This window comes from Falco biarmicus, chromosome 12 (assembly GCF_023638135.1).
Source record: "Falco biarmicus isolate bFalBia1 chromosome 12, bFalBia1.pri, whole genome shotgun sequence".
In the NCBI taxonomy this organism is placed as follows: domain Eukaryota; kingdom Metazoa; phylum Chordata; class Aves; order Falconiformes; family Falconidae; genus Falco; species Falco biarmicus.
Genome location: NC_079299.1, coordinates 10,424,510 through 10,447,897, shown reverse-complemented (window position 1 = coordinate 10,447,897; position 23,388 = coordinate 10,424,510). Strand labels below are relative to the sequence as shown.

The 23,388-nt window shown below is 41.5% G+C and overlaps 1 protein-coding gene across 2 annotated transcripts in view; it reads left to right on the top strand.

Moving 5' to 3' along the window:
* Window positions 1-5,322, top strand: part of KCNK2 (potassium two pore domain channel subfamily K member 2) — a 104,314-nt gene extending 98,992 nt beyond the window's left edge. For both annotated transcript variants that reach the window (XM_056357767.1, XM_056357769.1), the window contains exon 7: window positions 2,896-5,322. In XM_056357767.1, coding sequence (XP_056213742.1) covers window positions 2,896-3,213 — 318 coding nt within the window. In that variant the 3' untranslated portion in view covers window positions 3,214-5,322. The remainder of the gene's footprint in view (window positions 1-2,895) is intronic.
* The last annotated feature ends 18,066 nt before the right edge of the window (window positions 5,323-23,388 follow it).

The window sequence follows — 23,388 nt, the reverse complement described above, 5'->3', positions numbered from 1 at the left end:
TATTCTGAAGAAATAACATTTTTTTGAGTGCATTTGGTTCACACAAAAGCTGGGGGCTGAAAGCAGTAATTTGGGGCACGCATAGTTCACACAGCACTGAACCTCTAGTTTCTCATGCTGTGCCAGTTACCTCTATTTTACTACTAATACATTTCAATTCTGCTTAGCAATAGCACTGCATTTTTTCAAATTTTTTCTATGATTTTAATATAAAACAGCATCGTAGCTCTGGTCTATGGTTAGATAGAATTGAGTCCACTATCTTCATGTTCCACATCACCTTAGTTGGAATGTGAGCACATCTCCAAAGGCATATTTAATGATGTTCTTCAGCTGTCTGCATAAACTTGCTTCCCAAAACAAATCTAATTAGAATTTAGGCATCAGGTGGCCTAAAAACTGCAATCTAAAAATTCTCCTGAATAACTTGCATGCATGAGTTAAAATACAGCAGCATCAGGTCCATCACCACCATGTGGTGAGGTGGGCTAGTGAGGGGATTCTGAGCCTGTCCTAGGGGTTACATAGTCTTGCCTTTGTCAGAAGCATGGCCTGGTGTTTTAATTTTCTGGGAAAACATGAGAGAACTGGGAACTGAAACTACTAGTAAAAGGAATGTTAACAAACATAGGCGGTGGGGGTGGATGGGTGGGGGAGAACAGCTCAGGATGCTTGTAGCTTCCAGTAGGTTGCCAAGACACAATTTTAAAGGTACCGGTCTGATACTATCCCTTGAATGTGGCCATGTGCAATGCCAGGGATGTATGTCTGAGCAAAATAACTGGTCTGGCAAATGCTTACACAGCTGATGAGGGGTACAGATGTGTAGGGTAAAACAGGAACCTGTATAGCGGCTCTTTGCTCCCCTGGACAGAGCACGCTCCAGAACCTGAGCAGCCTGCCTTTAGTAAAGCTTTGGAGAAGGACAAAGCTGCCCCAGGGTGTACACTGATGCTGCTTACCATGTTTTTATAACTTGTTTACTACAGATAAAAATATTGTAGCAGCTGAAATGTTTCAGCGTTGCAGATTTCATTATTTTCAGATCTGAAGTGCAGTGTGTCTGATCCTAATTGCACAATTTAAATACTAATAATAATTCAGCTGGGTGAATCCTCTGTGTATTACAGATAATAATCCTTGTTTTAGAAAATATACATAATGGGTCCACATTAGTCATCTGTGTAATTCACTGAAGCAGAGACAAATGTAATAAAATGACCCCTGGGTAAAGAGATCTTTTTGTTTTGTTTCTGGAGGGGGAAAGTTTTCCTTCACTCCTGGGTGAGCTGATTGTTTTCTGCCTTCGTTATATTCCTATTTTCCACTGCACTGCAAAGCATGAATAAGCCTGTGGCTGCTTTTCTCTGAGGTTTACCCCCATATTTCTCTGTTGTCTTTTTTTTTTGTTTTTTTTTTTTTTTGTTTCTGTGCTCACCAAGTCTGAGCTTGCTTGCCAATGACTGAAATTCTGGACTGAGCAGTAGCAATTAGACTAATTTAAGTTAATTCTTCTAAAATGTTTTGCTTTGGAGTTATATTTATCAGCAGTCATCTTCTCTTTGCTATACTTTCCAACTCTTAAACTCCCTACAAAACAGAGATTTGCAGAGAAACAATCTATTTCCTTTGCAGTTATAATGAGATATCTTCAAAATGTGCCTCCTTTAATTACCTATAGAACTTATTTGCTATTGTAATAGCGGTTTGGTTGAAGTACAGGGCAAAAATATAAAAATCTTATAAAGTACAAGGCCATAGTTCACCTCGGACTATTATCTGGGTGAGCTGTTCTGTCTACCTCATGCATATCTGAGGAAAAATAAGTATAATTTGGGATTCTGTGCCAGAAGCTGTCTTCCTCCCCCTCCTCAGCCCTACTCTCAGAGCTTGGGCTCATGGAATGCTCTAGCGTTCCTAGTACTGAATCACCAAAATGGTGGAAAGAAATCTTAAAGACTAAAAAATGATGGTAGCTTTTAATGAAAGTGGATCAGCCTTTACCATAAAGCTCTAAAGCCTGTCGGTATAAGGACACTGAGAGTTAGAGCACAAGAACTGGAGAGCGGGGATCTACATACATTTGTGAAAGGGTAGCGGTGGTACCACCTGGCGCCTGGCAGCTGATGTGACTGGAGATGTGCGTGTCGCAGGGGAAATACCCCCCGATGCCGCATGGAAATCGTGCAGCAGTGGCGACTGGCAGGCAGGTTGCACTTCCCTGAGCTCTAATCTGTAGCAGCTCTCCAAGTCCCACTCTGCAACTATCTGCGTGCTGCTTTTTACCGTGTCATTTCAGGGGAATCGGGGTGGTAAGCAGACATGTTGCTGACATGACTGAAACAGCCACTGTATTGGTGCCACGTTTGAGCAAGCATAGAAAAGAGAGAATACAAGCAGCTGACGTTGCCCTTTAAAAAAGCTTTTCTGTCTAAATTTAGAAAATTCTTTGCCAAGTCTCCCAGGGATCTATCCAGAGACAGTAAAAGTGCTCATAAATAACTCTGCACCCTAGTAACAATACAGAACACAGCCCGGATTGCTGGGATTTCAGCATCCCCTGGCCAGCTGGGTACCCTGCAGCTGTCAGGGCTCTGCAGCTTCCCTGCATTGCTGGCTGCCTATAATTAAGGAAAAATTAGCAGAAAAGATTTTTATTGTGTTTTTGGAACCGGTTTTAACTCTTAGTAGTGTGACATTTCTCATGCTGCAGACTCCTCTATTGATGGCAACTGAACAAGAAATCTGTGCTGGCAGCAGCAGCAGCTTTTTGACAGCCCAAAGCCACATTGCGCTCTGACTGGGCTCTGGAGCCTAAACAGTGCCTAAAGTACTCGGCCCCATAATGCTTCCTTTTGTTTGTTTATTTTTTTCCTTCTCCCATTTTTGCTGCAGGTAGGGGAATTCAGAGCCCATGCTGCGGAGTGGACAGCCAACGTCACAGCAGAGTTCAAAGAAACTCGAAGGCGCCTGAGTGTGGAGATCTACGACAAGTTCCAGCGGGCTACCTCTATCAAAAGGAAGCTCTCTGCAGAACTCGCCGTCAACCACAACCAAGACCTGACTCCCTGCAAGAGAACCCTGTCAGTCAACCATCTCACCAGTGAGAAGGACATCTTGCCAGCTCTGACAAAGACGGACAGCATTTACATGAATGGTTTGACACCACACTGTGCAGCAGAAGAGATAGCCGTTATTGAGAACATTAAGTAGCCATGACTTTGGATCCCAGTCATTGAGAAGCTCTTGGCTTAGACTAGCCATACACCTTTTTTTCTCCACCCTGTTGATGATCAATGCTAATAGCATTTTATGTGTGTGCATGAGTTCCACAGAAACTACAGTCCAGAGTTACCATCGCATCTCTTCAGACACAAAGATGAATGGCACTCCTGTTATCGAAAGATGCTGGAACAAGCAATGTCTTCTGCCTTTATCTGCCCAGACTGTTTTTCACTTCTCCTAACGTGCCATATGGCCTCAAGAGTGAATCACACTTGTTTATGGTAACAATGTAGCTTTGAGGGATCAGTCCTTAAAATTTCAGGGTCTACCTTACTGAGCCTAGGAATGGACCATTTCTGGACTACAACACATTTGTAAATGGCAAGAAATTCTTATGCAGCCTTTTACCTAAGAAATTTTTGTCAGTGCCTTATCTTTTGAAGAACCAGAACCTCTACAGTTCCTGTATGGTTTTTGTTTGGTTGATTTTTTTGTTGTTTTGGTTTTGGTTTTTTTTTTTTTTTTTGCATGAGAAATGTATTTCATTTGAGCTTTCATTCTTCTTGATACGATGGCGTTTTAAAGGTGTCTGTCATGAAGATACCAACCAGCATGAATGAATGCCAAAACTCAACAATCATCAAATGATGTTCTTAGCTCTAAATTTAAAGGCACTGCAGTTTCAAAAGTTGCAAACATGTCCCCCAGAAGCATTTTATTTTACTCAGGTCCAGCTGATACTCGTTCACACTGACTTGCAGAATTTGAAGACCCTTTTTGGGTCTTTTTTTTTTCAAGCAGTGTTCAGCAGTTGTTTTTCTCTGCGTCAGATGTACCAAAAAATCTGCAGCTTATTGATCACTAAATTACTTGGTAGATGACAAGAGCAAATAAAACGTACTATTTTAAGCAGAGGCAGTAGAGGCTTTTAATTGCTGTATTCTAATAACCACATCCAGAAAACAATGCAGAAAAATACAGCGATTTTTAATAAACATAAGACTTCTGCCAGCTATTTGCTCTATGGAAAGGATTCTTAGCTTAAGTCACATCACACCAGATGCCATATGATATTTTACCCAGGAATCCTGCTGGAGTGCTTACCTGAATGTTACACTGTACAGTGGCTGCCTGTGCCGGAGCTGTGACTAACGTGGGAATGCAATTGAAACTGGTATCACTGTGACTTTCTACATTTCAAATAGAGATGGCTCTGAATATAAGTACAGGCATGAAGAAGAGCTGATAAATAGCACAATCTGAATACTGATGATTGTTCAGACAGGATAGGCTGATGAGAAGCAGATCTAAACCAGACTATGGGTTTTCTTTATTGGTTTTAAGAAAACACATTTATTTTGTATCTTCTGTTTTGCTTGTAGGTATATGCGAGATTCGGAAGAAATGCAGGACGGAATGGATAATTTTGCATTTTTTTCTTATGTTAGTCTATTGTAACCTGGCTGTACATAAAATGAATAGAACAGGCCTTAAAGAATAATTTAGGCTCTGTGTAAATTTAGGAATGGGACTTTGCTGATTGGGCATGATTCAAGTGGCAAATCTTACAGCATCTCTGACCATTAGATAACATGCAAGATATGAATGTTAATGTTTTTCAGATGCTTAGCTTGTTTTCTAATAAATATAAGTTAATATGTAAATTCAGTCAATTCAGTGTAAATATCAGTCAATTAACATTTACAGAGAGTACGCTTTTAAAACTAAGGAAGTTCCATGACACAGCACTGAGCAATGCTCTTATAACAAAGACCCTTGTCTCCCCAGCACAGTGTTCTGAATGTCCACATGGCAAGGGTTCGTCTTGCCATGTATAAACTGTGAATTGTAATGAAAAATAAAGTTTTTAATTAAAAGAAAATTTTCTGAATCTCCTGCTTGCTACAATTGGAATGCTAAGAAATAATTTGTGATACTGATTTTTGTGCATTTGTTGGTTACAGAGGATAGCAGCTTGCCACCTGCTTTAATTTAAGCTGGTTTAGCAATAAAGGCTTGACTCAGTACAGATTTATTTTTTTCCTTGATATCAAAAATAATGCTCTTTGGTTGCTGTACCTTAAGTTGTGTTTCTTGCTATTTCGTTTCAAAACCTCGGCAGGCTGCAGTTTCTCCTGTCGTGTTCTACAGAGCTGATGGTGATGGCTCCATCTTTGCACTGAGGGAGGTGCGGGGAGCTCCAACCTGCTGTCCTGCCGGTTCTGCTGTGGTTGCTGGTAACCTTCTGCAGAAGGGTGTGAACAAGCAGCTCCAAGGCCAGTAGCCTTTCACATTGGAGCAGTCACTTCTGCAGTGGATATATTACAATGGCCTCTTTTAATTAGGTCTTGGCCAAGGGAACAATATCCTGCAACCACGTGGTGGTAAGTGAAGAGGATCCTTTCCTTACATCGTTCCAATCTGATTTGCATACGATGGGTCTCAGTGGCTTTTGCTTCTCCTGTTTAGAAAGGGACTGGTAACATTTAATAATTGTCTTTGATGCTCAGAAACGTGTGATATCTTTAGGTTAAATCCTTGGATCATTCTAACCAGTTTGTTTCCATTTATGAACCTATAGAAGTGAATGTCTGTGTGATTTCTTTCCTTTTAAAGAATTTTTGGGGCATCTCAGGACCTGCTGGAAATAGTAGGTTGCTTTGAGATCCTGTGACAAGTCTTCAGATATTAGCATTTCATAATGTTTCATAAATTCATTCAGCATTTATTTACCTTGGCTTTGTATATGATCTCTGGGAAAAGAACCCCTGTTAACTTATATATAAAAGATACTGTTCTAAATTATCCTACCTTATTGAACTAGATTTACATGTTTGGAACAAAGCATTAACCAATGAAATCCTTCATTTGTAAGTTCAATAACTTGAAGAAGAAGAAAAGATGCAATAATCCAGATAGTATAAGTAGGTAGAGTCATTACAATCCAAATGTGTCTAGTACCGTTAATGTTATTGGAAATTATTTTTTTTTCCCTTTCCACATAGAGTGATAGATTGCAAATACTGAGGATGGTGAAGTGAATTTATAAAATTTGATGAAATCTATAGAGGCTTTTCCTTTCTGTAAGAGCAGACTTTTGTATTAACCTGTCTGTCTTGTCTCAGGAAATTTTGCGTAGCTCACTTTTCTCTTCCACGTATGGAGTGATGAAAGTGTGAATTAGCACTTAATGAAAATCCATTTGTAACCTCCTTTCACGCATGCATGGGGACGTTTCCAGACCGTGTGAATACTTGCTACTTAAGCAAGTTTGTGAAAATGGTATTTCAGTTTCGTAGAGGGTTGCTTTCTTTTGCACTGCCAATCAAATACCGTTAAAAAAAAAAAAAAAGACATTGGCAAAACATTTTGGATGAGAGACAAGTTCGTAGCACATCAGAATCTGTAAAGGCGCATGTGACACCTAACAAAATAGTTTAACATTTCCACTAACACTGAGAAATACATTAATAAAAATGATCTGAAATAAAGCAGCAGCTAGAAGTAATCTGTATTCTCTACTGCTGCCTGTGATAGTCTTGCCTTTTTTTTGCATTCTCTAGTGTGTTACATCTGGTAAAGTGTCTATGTTGGTCAAAGCCTCAGTTTTTGGATAGCCCTGCATGAGAGGCAGGGAGATGGAGCTGCAGAGAACTTGTTCCATGCCCCATTCTTGCTTGAGTACCAGCGCAAGAGCTTGCTTTGGCATCCCCTCTGTGTTTTGTAGCTCCAGGCTGTCTGTCCTCCTTTTTCTGGTATTTAGGCAGCCTTGAGGTGCTGCTGTCTGAGCTGCAAACAGCCTGGAAGGATCAAACCCAGAAGCCTGCTGAATCTCATGAACGTTCTAGCTGTGTCTTCCTCTTCCTGACACTTTTTTTGATACCCTCCAGCTTTCCTTCTCTTGTAACATAGGAGCCCACAGAAGTGCTGGACCTCTAAAGGGATCACCCTTGAACTGGAACAGACCTTTCTTGGGTCACTGAGCAGAACATAAGACCAAGATGGCAGGTGGGAGAAAATCTGGTCTGTATGTTTGTTTGGAGTTCTCGCTTCTCCAGCGTTATTTCTATGCCAATGACCTCTAAATAGGTACACAACATGCCCTGTGGAAGAAATGGAAGGCTGCTCTACTCTACTCAACCCTACATGCACATCACAAGTCTATATATGTATATAGATTTATTTCCTGGGAAGGAAATTTTCCTGTCAGGGAAACTAAATATAGTGTCGAAATACAGCAGTAATATTTCTAATTGCTGTCATACAGTTATGTGGTAATTACCTTTCCTTTCCTACGTTGCAATACTGTTTGAAAGGAAAAGATTTTATATATTGAGAAACATACCTTTTACATGAATTCGTCAGAGTTAAAGTAATTATTTTGTCATAAAAACATGAATAAGATTTTTGTTTGTGTTGCCCTGCAGTTTTAAATGAACAATATAACCTTACTGTGAATAAATTTGGGAAAAATAAAGATGATGTTGATTTACTGTTATTAGAAATAAAAAGCTGTTGAGCTACACAGCGATATTAAAAATGCTAACTCTTGCATTTGAGCAAGCATTCTCTGCTTTGCCAAATTATTGTTACAATTGTAAAGAGCTTGTGTGAGAATCAGTTGGAACAGGTTTATTACACTTGGAAAATTTGAAGATTTTAGTTTTAGGCCATTGCTTATCATGCTTTCACAAACTTTCAGAGTAATATGTTGAATAAGTTTATAAACAGGTAATGTACCTGTTGTGTAACAACATCATTTTACCCTTTATACATACAACAGCTGATGCAGTAGCTTATACAGCTTTTTATTCTGGGCCCAGTTGTATTTGTGCCTTCACTACGTAGCGACACTATTGTATCATCTTAAATTGACTACAAAACCCACCTTGGTACATTGACTATTGTTTCATGTAAACTTAGCGATTTGAAACTATAGCTAAATTTAAAATCAGTATTTTAGAAAACCAATGGATTTCACAGCTTTTTATGAGTTACAGCAGTTTACACTGGTGATGTAATAAACAATATATTATTTTTTTGCCTGTTTTAGTTATTTCTGAATGTTTAGCTGTTTTTCCAGTCTAGTTGCTAATAGAGAAAGCAACTCATTTCTCTGTGGTTTGTAATTAGTACACTATGGCCAAGCTACTGGTATTATAATTCTTTGTGACTAAAACTGGGATAATATGTTGTGTTCTGTCTCCACTGTTACTAATTGTTATTGGTAGTGTTCATTAAATGCTCTGGGTGCACTGTTTTTTCTGGCAATGTCACAAGAGTGTTCATATAGACATCTTTAGTCTGACTTTGGCAAATGAATATTCCCAGTGAGAAACTCTTTTAGAAGGATTTACTTTATTAACTGAATTGTTAATTCTAGCTAATTCTACAAGACTAATTATATGCAGCCAGATCTTTGTCCTCCAGAGAAAGGCATGTAATATGCATATAATAGAGATCCTGATAGGAATGTACTAATTGTTGTTAGTAATAAATAACAATATTATATTCTCCAGAATGTGAACAACAGCCTGAAATGATTTTTTAAATCGTAGTTTAGTGATAGGTCCTTTTTTTTTTTTTTTTTTGCACTATTTATTTGGTCCTTCAAATTAAACAGGGAGGCCTGAAAAATGTTGCTGACTTTCACAGTAAGTGTATTTTAGTCCCGTTTGGCTCAGGGGAAACACAGACTTAACTTTGCTAGATGACTAGAAATACGAATCTATTTGATAAAAACTTCTCTCATGGGAATGTGAGAGAATACATTGCTATACTGTCCTGATTTTATATCAGGCACAAAACTGCTCCTGTTTTGTGTGGATTTTGCATTTTCCTCAAAGATGATTCAGTATTCATGCACTCAAGCATGCTAGAGTGGTGGAAAGCCATTCCTGAAGTTTTTTTCCAAGATCATGGTTTTTTATCCGAAGCGTTCCTATGCTTTCTGCCATGCAGAAGTTTCCTGACAGCGGAGTGCTGAGCCCAGTAGGGCGATACGGAAGGCAATAGTCTGAAAGGGGCAAATCTAGGATGTGCCCACATGAGGTAGAGTGCATCCCTGCAGGGGATAGTTCCTGATCTAAGTCTACTAGATCTGGTGGTAAACGTGATGAAGTAAGGTTCCACTTTAACTAGCACACCCATACTTGGCATACCTTTCTCTGTAACGTATACAGCATCTAGAATAATTTGCCACCTTTGCTTGTTCTGTAGCAGAAGAGGGAATTGTACAGATGTAAAGGCACTGTGTTGCACATCTGGGCAGAATAATAGCCCAAGAGTTGCAGTCTAGGCCCTTTGGAACTACAGAGTGAAGTCACAAAGTCTGAATGCTTTTTTAATAGAGAATGCCTTAGTGGTTTGTAGCAAAAAGGAGGATAAAATATTAGGCTCCACTGTGAAAAGTGAAAGTGGGAGTAACGTGTCATGTACCATTGTGTGCTTTATAAAGTGGAGGTGGCACAGGCACAAAGACCTTTTCATCTCTCTGTGTCCTTAGAGACTGCCAGAAGAGCATCAGAGTGCAGCCTGCGTTATATCGGTGCACGCTTGTTCCTTTGCAGCGCTTTTGCCAGCTCTGAATGTGCCCCAGCCACAGAGGTATTACATTTTTCTGGGTGCCGGTTGATGAATGAATGATGGGACAGCTTGAAAAGGAGGAAACTTTTCCTCTTGCTCATACTGCACAACTGGAGTAAGGAGAGATGGATTTGGTCTTTGTAGGACAGGAATGGCCTTTGGGAACAGGAGCTCCACAGCTACATGCTAGATGAAATTTTCTTTTTCCAATATGAAGCCCTTAAAAAGAGTTTTACATAGAGAAAGGGTTTTGAAAAAGTGGGTCCCTATTTGCTGTCAAGATCAGAGCAGAGTCTGTGGTTTTGTTTTATCACTGCAGCTGCCTGCTGCTTTTGAGCTTGACCTGCCTTTTATTGAGCAAGACTTTAGTACAAAATTAGCCACTAGAAGTGGTTTCTACTAGCGGAGGCTGAAAATATGAGAAATCAGTTCCTTGAAAACTAGTAAAGAGAAAATTCCTCTAAATTCTTGCTACTGGTTGGTGATCATGGAAATCAGGTTTAGAACTGAAATTAATTTTTATTGTCAGTACAGAAGGGCTGTGTTTGCACATCAGCTTAGCTCTGCTAGTCTCAATAAAGTTGCTCCCTCCATATTTACTGTCCTTTAACAAAGTCTGCTGCTCTGAGAGTAAAGGATTACAGCAGAGATTACGTAGAGCCCTTGACTACAGGCCATACCATAAACCTTTCTTCCTTCTCATTACAAATCTGAAAGCCAGTTACTCCATACAGGTAAACAGAATGCAGAAATGCATAACTAGCTACAAAGCTAATTCGGGACGTCTTCCTTGCATTCCTTGTTTGTTTGTTTGTTTCTGTTTATGTAGGTAGGATGTAGTTAAATGACTTCATACAATTTAATGGACTTTTTTTTGTGGCAGCTTGCGTAACAGATGTAACTCACCGAAGCAAATTTGTGCTGTACACCTCTGGTTTGCACATTTCTGGTCTTATTAGAAATCTCCAGTGCAGGTGGAAAGGGTTATTGGTGAAAAAACGTACATGGGGACTGGTAAAGATGGACTAAGAATCTGATTAGTGTTTTTCCAATTAATATGCCAGAAATTTTGAAAACAAGGTGTTGCCATGGAGACTGTGGCATGACATTATGTATGAAGATGTGTCATGTGCAGACCTCCATGGTTGCCCTTTCTTGCAGTGCCTAAGACAGCTGTTGGAATTGCATGAAACCAAAATAAAGCTGTTTGCCCACCTCTTCCAGCTTGTCTGCCTGTCAGTTTGCTAATTTTGCAGCAAAAAAGGTCTTCAAAGCCAGTTGGAAGAACAGAAAGACAGGGGATACTGACCTGAAAGGATCTGGGGGCAGCTGTGGTGATTAAGTTCTCAAGTGTTTGGGTTTTTTTCCCCACCTGTGCTATTTGGGAGTGGTACAGGTGAGGTATCTTGACGATTGAAGTGCTATCTCATCACTGCAGTTATGTAGCTTGGGTTTGAAACTACCTGCGAGCCTCCACTAAATCTTATCCTGAAATAAACAAACTAAAAATTAATTCAAAGGAGCAATGGCAATTCTTGGGACAACAATTATCTCAGGAGCTTTTGATGGTCAATCTGTATTTGAGCTATATCTGAAGCACTGATCCTTAATGCAAGTCCAAAGCATTACAAATCAAGGTACCCTAAAGTCAGGTCCTTTACACCTGGCTTTGTATTCCTCTGGCATCCTACAGATGACGATAAAAGCCAGAACCAAAAATGATTAGCCTGAAAAATCATTACAAACAAATCCAGTTCAACAGTTCAGCATAATACCTTATTTCCTCAGTATTCTCCAGCAATATCCCACCCCTATGTTGTTGCCTTTTTTCCTCTTTCTTCTCTTTCTTTTCCTCTCCTTCACTCTCCTTTATTTTTTCCCCTTATTTTACAGTTGTAGTGTTGTATGGCGGTTATAGAGGAGATTGAGAGTTAGATTTAGGTACTCAGTTCCAGTTTGTGGCTGATTCAGAGAGCAGCAACAAGAGCCTCTTTAGTATAGGTAACAATTGTGTTAGGATGTCTATGTAAAAAGAAAAAAAGACACTTCTGGATACCTAACATAGAAAGCATTCTGGAATTGTGTTTTGCTTTCTTTTTACTGCTGCAGATCAGTGCCAGCACATTCTTCCCTTCATACATGAGAGAAGATCTCTACAAGTATTTTATCTCCTTTTCTTCAGTCACTAACAATTTCTCTTTTGCTGTGATAAAAAGACAGAGTACTGCTTGGCTACTGTCATGCTCAGAACAAATTTATTGTAGTCACTCATTCTGTTTCCATCGTGCCAAAATACTCTACATCTATCTGTGTACCTGTACTTTGTCTTGTCCTGGGACTGTAACTTTTGGAGACTTGCAACCTTTGGAGACAAGGATCATCTCTTTGCTTTTTGCTGCATGTGGTGAAGTTCTCTGTTCATGGCTGGTTGGTATTATAGTAATGCAGATTCATGGTAAGATCAAATGGTTGTATGTTTTCACCGAGTTGTATACCAAAATGCCTAATTTCTTATTAGAAATTTTATTAATTAATTAGAAATTGCCACATTCTTTCTTGTGGCAAGGAAAACGACTCGTCTTGAATACCCCAGTCACGTAGACTACCAGGAACTTCTTGCATTCCCTCGTTATTGTGGGACCAATGGTTCATTTATCGCCTTGGGTATCTAGTGAAGTGCAGGGGGATTCTGAAGAAAGGAAAAAATGTTGTGCACAGAAGAAATCTCTGAATTAGGATGTTAAAAAGTTGGTGTGTGTTTGTGGAATTAGGATGATACTTTAATTCTTAACCAATGCAGTTTACTGGGAATGATTTGTGGTTATGTAATAAATAAATAGGATCACTGTAGTGAAAAGTATGGGAAGCACAGATAATATGTTAATTCTGTTTGTCATGTTTATTTGAGAGCACTCTAAACATCTGTCAAGTCACTATAATGATGGGCATATAAAATGAAAGCCATCTTCTGGGGCCTGGCCTTCTCCCCAGAACAGAACTGCTGGCTCACTGAAACTTCATCGTGTTAGGCTGTAAACCAGTACTCATTAAATGTTCCAGTTTTTCTGAAAAATAAGCAACCCTTATAGTACAGACTTTTGGAAAGCGTATGAAGGGGAAGAAACTTTGGACCTACACTTTAAGCTGGAAAAATGTTTATCTCCATATTCCCTTTCATGGGATATGACAGCAATTATTAATTTACTAAAAGCTATGCTGCTAAATTACAGTAAAACACTAGACATGAAGCTGCTGTGATAAATGAGCTAGCCAGACTGCTGGAGTGCTTCAGCGGTGCTACTCGTGAAAAATCCAAGTCCAGTGGCAGGTACATGAAATGAAAAATCTGCCAGAGAAAATATAAAAGCAGAGCTTTGCTTTGAGTACAGCTACCAAGCATCAAAAGCCCAGGAGGCAGAGTCCTGTTTTATATGTCAAATAAACTGTTGCTGAAGGCAACATAAATAACTCTTGATTCCTATGAGAAGGGTATTAAAAGGATGTCCTTCCATTTGGGCAGAATATCGCCATAGTTTCATCTCTGCATCTTTCTCAGTCTCCTGGTGTCCACCTGGTGTAGGGGAGAAAAGAGTAGTTTCTATCTAAAGGAATGGAAGGATTGGGCAAGAAAATAGGAATACAGTGTTTGTGGAGGTAATTTCAATGTTGTGTGCCTCTCTAGGGTTCTAAAGTTTGGGAGAAATGTGTTGTTAAAGTGTCTTTCCAACCATTTTTTTGACCCAGTTCTTGAAATAAAGCTTTTGTCTAGTTTCTGAATAGGGGCAACAACAACAAAAGTCTTTTTTTTGCAGTTTCTTCTCATTTGCTTGTGCATTTGAACCTTACAAGTACCACATCTGCTTCTGCTCCAGTAACCCGCAGGGTAACATTGTCATTAGAAAAAAGGGGGAGAGTGAGGACATTGCAGGAGAGGGTTTGCTTTACATCAACCAGAAGTCTTAGTATTTGCAAAAGCACAATTTAGGCAGGGAGTGGGAGCTTAATATAAGTGCAATTAACTGTAATGATGTTGATAATATGCCTGAATGTTCATTCATCTTAGCACTTGAAGCTAGAAAATCAAGTAATTTTCAGGTCTGTTGGGGTGTGCAGCCACCTCAGCTCACTGTCAGTATGGCTGAGTGGCAGAAGGGGAAAAAGGTGATGAGGGCATCTTTTGGCTGACCCTGGGGTGACGAGGGACACTGAACCAGAGCTGCTTACGGCTGTCCTAAGCTGTGCAACCCACAGTCCCTTCTGACTTCTGCTGGCCCTTCACAGGGAAGATGTGTCCTGTGTATTGGAGTGGCAAACACGGACTCAAGCTGGAAGAAGAATAGTTGTATCACTGTGGCACTTCAGGTCACCTAAGCTTTTAGAAGATTTTCTTGGTGTTCAGTAGCTTGCCAGCTCAGCAGTTTTGCTTTTTTGCACAAGTGCTAGTGCCTGTGCTTGACAGCGTGTGTGCTGAGCTACGTGGAGGTGAGGGAAGAGCTACCTCAATGGTCCCTTTCATGTTCACCACTCTGCAGAGCAGCCAAACCTTCGGAAGATGCTTTTTCCACCCAACAAAGTGCCCATCCCACCATTGTCACTCTCTGTTTATTCCATATGTAGGAGGACAGATGGGCTGACAGATGATGTTATAACTGGGTTTCTTTTTTTTTGGGGTTTTTTTTTTTTTTAATAAATTAAGCTAGGAAAAAGAAGTGTATGAAGAGGAGGAACTCAGCTTCATCTTCATCCTTCTGCAATGTCAGTAGTCAGGTTGTCTGAATGTCTTGTCATAGTCTTCAAGCCACTAGAGGAAAACAAAGGTCATGGTATCACTACCTAAAAGCAAAAAAAAAACCCCACCAACCCTAAAAAAAAAACCCCAAACCAAAGGAATACTTTCTAAGGCAATCTGTATGCATCTAAGATCCATAAAGGAAAGAGCACAATATGTCTAAATTTTGTCTAAATGGAGATGACATAAGCACAAGAGATAAGGCTGGAATATCATGTGGTGGGATTGATCTATTTAATCTTGCCCCAGTTTTGAGTGAGTTCCATGCAACTGAATTGTGTTTATGGGTATTTTTGTAGAATAAAATAGATTTAATTAACATGCATTAGAGTAACTTCTAGCCCTCATTTTTATTATATTACAGACCATTTGCCTTCTAATTCATGAGCCTTCAAGTTTAAAAGATCAGGCTTGACATGAAAATATCTAAAATGACAGAAAATGAGAAGAGACAGATACCTCTGATCAAATGAGGGAATGCTAGGCTTTTCAGCTAACACGAAAGACTAATTACTGAGGTGAGACCTAGTAATTGATGCCTTCATTCGGTATAGCTCTGAGATTTAGGTCCAATAAAGAATTTATGTACATAAAAAAAGTCAATAGAGAACCTAATTTTCCAGCATTTGGTCCCCAGATAGGGAACCAGAACCCTATGCATATTACTGAGGCCCTAGAGCAACAAAGCAGCCAAGGAAATTTCTCAGCTCATCAGCGAGGGGCTAAGGTTAATGCCCTCGGCAGGCCCACAATTAGCTGGGCTGCGTGTGGCTCTGCTAATGATGCAGAGGATGTGGCAGGGGGCTGATGAGCAATGGAGCTCTTTCCTCCATCTGACAGAAAGCATCAGGGTTTGTCAATGCATGAGTTGCAGTTTGCTTCAGGTGCCCGTTGAATCCTCATGCCTAGATCCACTGTAAAAAATAGAAAATAGAGGGAAGTGTTTTGTTCAAGATTTATCTAGGATGCTGAGACATCCTTCTTCCCAGTCCTTGATCTAATGTGTTGATGAGGCTTTTTCCACCCAAAGCACTTAGCAGGACCTTTTAATGTGCAGTCAGAGAAGGCTGAAGTGGGTTTTGCTGCTGCCCCTTTTTACACAACAGCTCTTACCCAGCAGCTGCCTGGGACATCGGATTTCTTTAGCTGGAGAGGACAAGTTCATACCTCCCTGAAGAGCAGCTGAAACGTGGAACAACAAGTCAGGCTGTCAAGGTAGGACTTGTACTTCTGCTTGAAACTGAAGTGGTGTGCTGTAAATCATGGGGCTGAGGAGGCGAAAGGCCCACAGCTCAGGTGCAAGCGAGTTAGTCCTGCACAGCTGATCCCCATTGCTGATGCACTGCCCAGGTGAAGCAAGGTGAAGGGGTTAAACAGCTCTGGGGGGAGAGCTAGCCTCTCCGACCTGGGAGACTTTCCTGGGTACAGCCTAAGGAGTAAGGCTGCTTCTGAAAAACCTGATTCCAAAAATTTCTGAAAAAAGCCTAATTCCAAAAATCCAGTGCTCTGGGACTGAAGGGATTCATCCAAGTAAGACATGGCAGCTTTGTGACCTGCAGCAGGGTGCAGCTGGGGTCAGCCCCTGCCCCTGGTAGGGGTGGGGGTGGCGCTGGCGGTGGGGATGGTGGGTGGGGGGTGACTATGGTGGTAAGGCCTCTTGGGTCAGTGGGCTGTGTGACGAGCCTGTGGCCGCACGGGGCAGCGAGCTGCGGTACCAGGCTGAGGATCCGAAACCTCCTTGGGTTGTGACTGGTGTGCCAGGGCAAAGCCTGGGGAGCAGGTTCAAACTGGGGGTGGGTGGGTGTGAGGGGAGTGGGGCAGCGTGATCACTGCTCCTGCTTTGAGGGGGTGTCGGGGTTGGGGCGTGTTGGAGAAGGAAGTTGAAGTGCTGGCTGTCTTCACTATTGGTGGTTAACTTTGATATTTTCTTTTTTTAAAAATGGTGTATGAGGGTTGGCTGCTGCTTTGCTTCCCACCAGGACTGTCTGGGACTGGAGGGACTCCAGGTCCATACATGTGGCTGCCAAGTACAGGGACTTGTCCAGAGGTGGGGAATCAAGCGGGTTGTGTGTGCTCATACTGTTCCACAGTTAAAGAAACTAGTATTTTCTAATACACCCTGTTGCTTCTTTTCTCTCAGGCTAGAAGTAAGAATTTTGTTTGGCCTGAGGTTGTCATTTACTATGGCTTAGATAGTGATGTCTGCTGTAGAAAATACTATGACGGGTGACGGCAAGTTAATATTCTTCCTACAATTGTGGCATTCCTGGAGAACTGTAGGAAATGTCCCAGTGTCATTAAGTAAGCTGGATAGTAAGAAATCCAGCAGCAACCATGCTGGAGAGAGAGCAGTCGAGCAGGAGCAGCATGTTAACCAGATGCATAGAAGGAAAGGAAACGTGCTGTGCAAAATCAGAGGAGTTGCCTGTTGCGCTGCTTCATGTTTTTTACGTTGATAGTTTACTAAAAAACTGCTTTGTCAAATTTATTGCTGAAGGTTACTTAGAGAATGTGGGGTTTTGCCAGATAAAAGGACAAAGCGATTACCAGTGTGTGCAACTGGCTTTCAGAAGAGGAGCCAAGCAAGTCCGTGTTTTAGTACAGAAGGAAGAAAAGCCATGTGAGTTAGCTTTTCTTTAAGTTCCCTTTTTAGCCCTTAGTCTTCTATTCTCTTTTGTCTTTGATCCAAATTCATCTGTACCGATGCAGCATGAAGAATGATACCTAAAAATACATAATTATTCACATTCTTATTTATGTGTTTCTGTTTGTGTTTTGGTTTTGGTGGATTTTTTGGTTTTTGTGTGTGTGTATCTCTGGTTGGTTGATTTGTTTTTTTTTTTGTTTTGTTTTTTTTTTAACAAAGCAAAACTTAGGGCTGTCAGGTGTATTTGTCTAATTGGGAATTGCTAAATAGGGCTTTGAGAAAAGTGCCGCTAGGTTTGGGTATATAGGAACAATACCAAAACAATCCAGGGAGGATCACCACAAACAACCAAAAAAATTGTGTTTTGACTCTGGCTCTTAAAAAAAAAAAAAAGAAAAAAAAAAGTGTAAGCCTGCCTTTTTGGACTGTGGTGGGCTGACCTTGGCTGGATGCCAGGTGCCCACCAAAGCTGCTCTATCATTACCTGCCTTAGCTGGACAGGGGAGAGAATATATAACAAAAGGCTCGAGGATTGAGCTAAGGACAGGGAGATCACTCAGCCATTACTGTCACAGGCAAAACAGAGTTGACTTGGGAAAATTAAATTAATTTATTAATAATAAAATCAGAGTAGGATAATGAGAAATAAAACCTAAATCTTAAAACACCTTCCCCCCATTCCTCCCTTCTTCCTGGGCTCAACTTAATTCCTGATTTTTTCTATGTCTCCCCCCACCTCCAGCAGCCCAGGGGGATGGAGAACAGGGGCTGCGGTCAGTCCATCACACGCTGTCTCTGCTGCTCCTTCTTCCTCAGGGTGAGGGTGCTCACACTCTGGCCTGCCCCATCCTGGGTTCCCTCCCATGGGAGACAGCCCTCCATGAGCTCTTCCCGTGTGAGCCCTTCCTATGGGGTACAGTTCATTAACTGCTCCAGCGTGGGTCCCTGCAGGGTCACAAGCCCTGCCAGCAACCCTGCTCCAGCCTGGGCTCCTCTCTCCATGGGGCCACGGGTCCTGCCAGGAGCCTGCTCCAGCGTGGGCTTCCCACGGGGTCACAGCCTCCTTTGGGCACCCCCTGCCCTGGCGTGGGGTCCTCCCCGGCTGCAGGTGGGGATCTGCTCCCGCTGACCTCCATGGGCTGAGGGCACAGCCTGCCCCACCGTGGGCTCCACCGCGGGCTGCCGGGGCATCTCTGCGCCGGTGCCTGGAGCCCCTCCTGCCCCCCGTCCTGCACCGACCTGGGGGGCTGCAGGGTGGTTGCTCTCACATAGTCTCACTCCGCTCTCTGGCTGCAATTGTTCTTGTGCAGTAACTTTTCCCTCTTAAATACATTATCCCAGAGATGCTACCACTGGGCTCAGCCTTGGCCAGCGGCAGGTCCGTCTTGGAGCCGGCTGGCAAGGGCTCTGTCAGATGTGGAGAAGCTTTAAGCAGCTTCTCACAGAAGCCACCTCTGTAGCCCCACCACTACCAAAACCTTGCTATGCAAAGACAATACATGGTCTTAATTAACAAATGTGTAGATTTAGTGTTTAAAATGTCCCCTCAAGCAATGGTTGTTTATTGGTTTGTTTGTCTGTTTGACTTAGCCACTCAGTTCTGTCTTGCATCCCTCGGGGAGAGGCTGCTCTCCCTCCTCACTCCAAGCATTCCAGTTCTCACCATTCCTGCTTGCAGGAAGGCCCCTGTCCTGGCTTTGAACCAACTGCCTGTTGACGGTGGCACCAAGCTACAGTAACAGGTCACAAAGCCATGTGGTGCAGGAAGCCACAGCATCTGGAACCGAGGGCTTTCGGGTGGCAACCCAGAGATGACCGCTGAGGTACCATGGGCAAATACAGTTAGAAACATTTTGTTTACTCTTCCCACAGATAAATGGATTAAAAAGTAAGCATTGCTAGGTTCTGGTTTGCATCTGCCACATGCTTCTGAGCTCGATTATATCTTCCTTTTTGCCTTCAAGAGGAATAGATGCTCCTTCTTCCCTTTACTTTAGCCTGCCTCAGCCTGCTTCCACTTCACTGCTCTCATTGTACTGACCACACAGTAGTTTGTTGTTGCTGTGGGAGCTGCAAATGCCCTTCTCTAGACAAAGGCAGATCTCTCCATGAGACTTTTTGTGCAAAGTAGCCTGCCTGGGTGTAGGTGCTGCCAAGCTTATCCACATTCATCCCTGGCACGAGCTGAGGTAGCCATGAGTTGTAGGACTGCACTTGGGAAGACTGTCAATTGTGTCTGTGTGTGTAACCACTTCAAATTTAGGTCAACGTGCAAAATATTTCTAAGGTCACTCTTCGCTGATTGTCTGGTCACGTTCTTACCTCTAGTTGTAGAGATTTGTATGAAATATTAAATCTGGTATGAATGAAATATGAATTGCAACGTGCCTGTGAAAGCACTGGAGGAAGCATCAGACCAAGGGTGAAAAGAATGACCTGTGCTTAAAACGAAGGGTGCTGCTGCCAGGTCACCCTGCTCAGAACTAAAACTGAGAAACGTGTTTTTTATGTCGAGACCACAGTGGCCAGACCACAGCACAGATGGTTCGCTGGTGGAACACCCTGCATTTTTAACAACAGGAGGCATATGGCATTCTTTTTTTATGTTAGCTTAGAAATAAAACAAGCCTTTCCCCTACCCCCCCACTTCCTTCTTTTTACTTCTGCCCCCCTCCCTCCCCAAGGAAAAGCAACCTTTGCTGGTTCTGTGGCACAGCGCAGTGCTCACATTCCAGAGAAGACCATTCCAGGGCAGACGTAAGATGCTTGGCTGTACCACTGAGCCACCGTCATGTGCTAAAGCTCTTCTGCATGTCATTAAAGAGGGTTTAAACTAGAATTCTTATCAGTTATATGTACAACTCTTTTTAAAATGTTTAGAAAATTAGCACCAGTTGTGTACATGTCTCCTCTTAACTTCAGAAGATCTGAAGGGTTTTTTTTGTTGTAGACTGCTTAGCTGGTCTTGGTCTACAATCCTCCTTCATGAAATTTTCATATTTTTATATCATATTGATTTCTTATTTATTAGCCTTAATGCATAGTCAAGCTACTGGTAAACAGGACTTTAAAATTAAATTAAGATTGTTTAGAAAAGGAGATGTAGTTGCACTCTGTAAGGAAATTAAACGGTGTGTTAATCCTGTCCTTCCGCAGTGAAGACCTGCGGAAATCCCCACCTTCAGTGCTCTGATACCCACAAGGCTGCTTTTCCCACTCTGCCCCCGTATCAGACAGCTAAATCTTTTAGACTATGGGGTCATACAGAGCCTAGTTCTGGAGTTCAGTGAATTTAATTCTTGCATATTACTTGTATACCCTTACTGGCAGATCCTTCAACAGGGCCAGGTTAAACAACAAAAAACGAATTTTGGCAATTGGTGACTCTGACAGACCTTAGTAATTCCAAGCAACAGGCAGTGATATAGCTCTAAAAAGTGGAAACAGCAGAAAAACCTGTATGACAAATAACATATCAGCATTGTTGATTTCCAGGCTGTCCTGTAATCTTGATATTAAGGAAGAAAAAGAGGGGTGCGTGGAGAACTTTGTTAAGGCTTTACCTTTGGAACACCGTGCTTTTTTCCCATTGACTTTTGATTATTTGGGAGGCTGTCAGAATCTCAGGGGATAAAAATAAGCCAGTGTTCAGGCCAGCTCTGAAGAGGGTTAGCACATTAAAGATAAATTATTTTGTCAAGAGGAGAGGACTAAAGAGGAAACACCACCAGCATCCCAGCCATATGGTCTCAATAACAGCACAGCTCCAAAAGGAACTGCAGCTGTTTTATAGCGTATCTGCTTCAGACCAACTCTAATGATAACTAGAAATTAATGTAACTGAACCACTAAAAGAGGGTAATTGTAGTTTAATATGAACAATGCAACAATATGATAACAGGTCATAATTTGAAGGAGCCATTAGATTTTCAGCAAACAGCCAGTCTTCATAAACGTAGCTCTACCAACAGTGAGGAGGGTATTCAAGAATTACTGAGGCTTCCAGTGAGCATCCTCTTTGCTCTGTTCACTTTCTAAACTATAACCAAATTATTCTTTATTTGTATAACCTAAAGCTTGGCAGAATTTCTCCTAAGCCTCGGTGACTTTCTTAAACTCTGGAGTAATTATCCTGTTAATCTCACTACAAGTAAAAATAAAAACTGCGAATCTAATCGGCTTGCTGCAGTCCTGGCACGCTGTGTCTCATTTCCAATTTTTGTTTTTATTAGCTTAGGCAGACAAGTTGGTAGGAATTAAATGTGAGATCAGTTACGTACTGCATTTCTGGGTATTCAAAAGCGCTGATAAAATCTGTTATGCATTGTGTGGATCAAGTGTCATTAGGTGCCAGACGTCTTTCCTATCTGTGAACTTCCCATCGGGCTTTTGGCAATGCCTTTGAGAAATCTATACCTTCATTTGGAACTGCCTTTAGGTTAACCAGTACCAGAATGGGAATCTTGAAAAGAAGCAGCCTGTTTGTATGCGAGTCATACCCTTTATTCACCCACTTTCCTCAAACTGCAACGGCACGTGAAACACTTTAATGGCATGCTGACTGGAGGAGTAGCTGATCATTTCATCCTACTACTATCAATTAGATAAAATGAAGCCTAAAGGTTAAAAACGGTCACTTCTTTCTTCACTTGCTCTTGATTCTGTTTTTTGAATGATGTGAACATATTTAGCTACCCTGGTCACTTTTTATGGGGCAAAATCTGGGCTCTACTAAATTCAGGTGGCCTCTGGATCTCATTTAGCTGCTTTCCCTTGTCCCACCTAGAAAAGAGAACAGTTCTGCTCGTGTGACATTCCCAGCTGAACCAAGTGACTGAAGAGCCAGTTAAACCTTATTGTGTGATTTAGTTTTCTTGGAAACTACTCATTTTTTAGAAATAATGAAATATTTCTGAATACTGAAATACAGCACGCTGACTACAAACATTTAACTGTTCTGCTATTTTTTTCAAAGCCTTGCTTCCTTGTTTTTGAAAAATGAGGGGTTGTGCAGGAAAAGGGAAGTCTTATACTACGGCTGGTTTGAGGGTGCCAGATGGTTTCATACCTCTGAAACAGCCATCAAAATTTCTCTTAATGGTGCCAGTGGCAGTAAATCCTGTGTCTAGCTTGCTCAGTCCCCTCCTTCCTTTTAACTAGGAGGAGATCCTCAGGACAGAAAAGACAGACATTGCTGTCCAGGAACAGCAGTGCTGTTCCATGATTTTTTACTGTCCGTGGTGCTTTGGAAAAGAAGGATTATTTATTATGAGTTTGTGATATTATACTGGGTGCTCAAGTTCTGTTCATGAGGGAACAAGACGGAGTTGGAATCCATTGGCATCAATAAGTAATGTGTATTTGTTCAAAACTGTTTGTTGTTTCTGTATTTTCTGAGGAGTAGGATGACACAGAAGGCTTCCAGCACCAGTGTGCTGTTTGTGCCCTCTGGATAAAATGAGGCTTTTTATCTCTCTGACTGCTAATCTTCTGTCAGGGTAGAAAAGTACTGATGTTTTTCAAAACTGCTTTTTATTTTTTTGAATCTTCAGCCCACTCTACCAGGGGATGATCTGGAAGGTAGCCTGGATGGCTGGTAACAGCCGAATCACATTTTCAGGGCTTCTGGGTGTAGCCAGGATAAGAGTATGCTTAAAATCGCCTCTCTCTTTGCAAAACCTGAGTTTGTACGAAGCAATAGAAAAGCTCTTACAATAGAAAACAAATTCTGTTTTCAAACAAGACAAAATCAGAATTTTTTGTTCCTGTTTTAATGATCACTGCTCTATAGGATGCTTTCACAGTCCTGCCTTCAGCCTGGCAGTGTCCCAGTCATTCGTAGCAGGATTTAGTTTCCTGTTGTAGTAGTGAAGAATCTCAGTCATCAACACTTTGTATTGCAAAAAAAGGTGTCAATTTGTAGTTTGGTCTCAGCCAGCCAAACCTGTCTTAGCTGAAAATCATAGTAAAGTGACAATTGGGTTTTGCTGTTGTTGACTGGTTTTGCTTTTACATTTCAGTGGTTAATGTCAAGATATTATCCTCTGAAACAAAGAGTTCAGCTGAGTGTATGTACTTTCCTCTGGAGCACTTAAGGCATGTCTGTTTTAATGAAAAATAAAACCCAGAATAGATGTGGTTC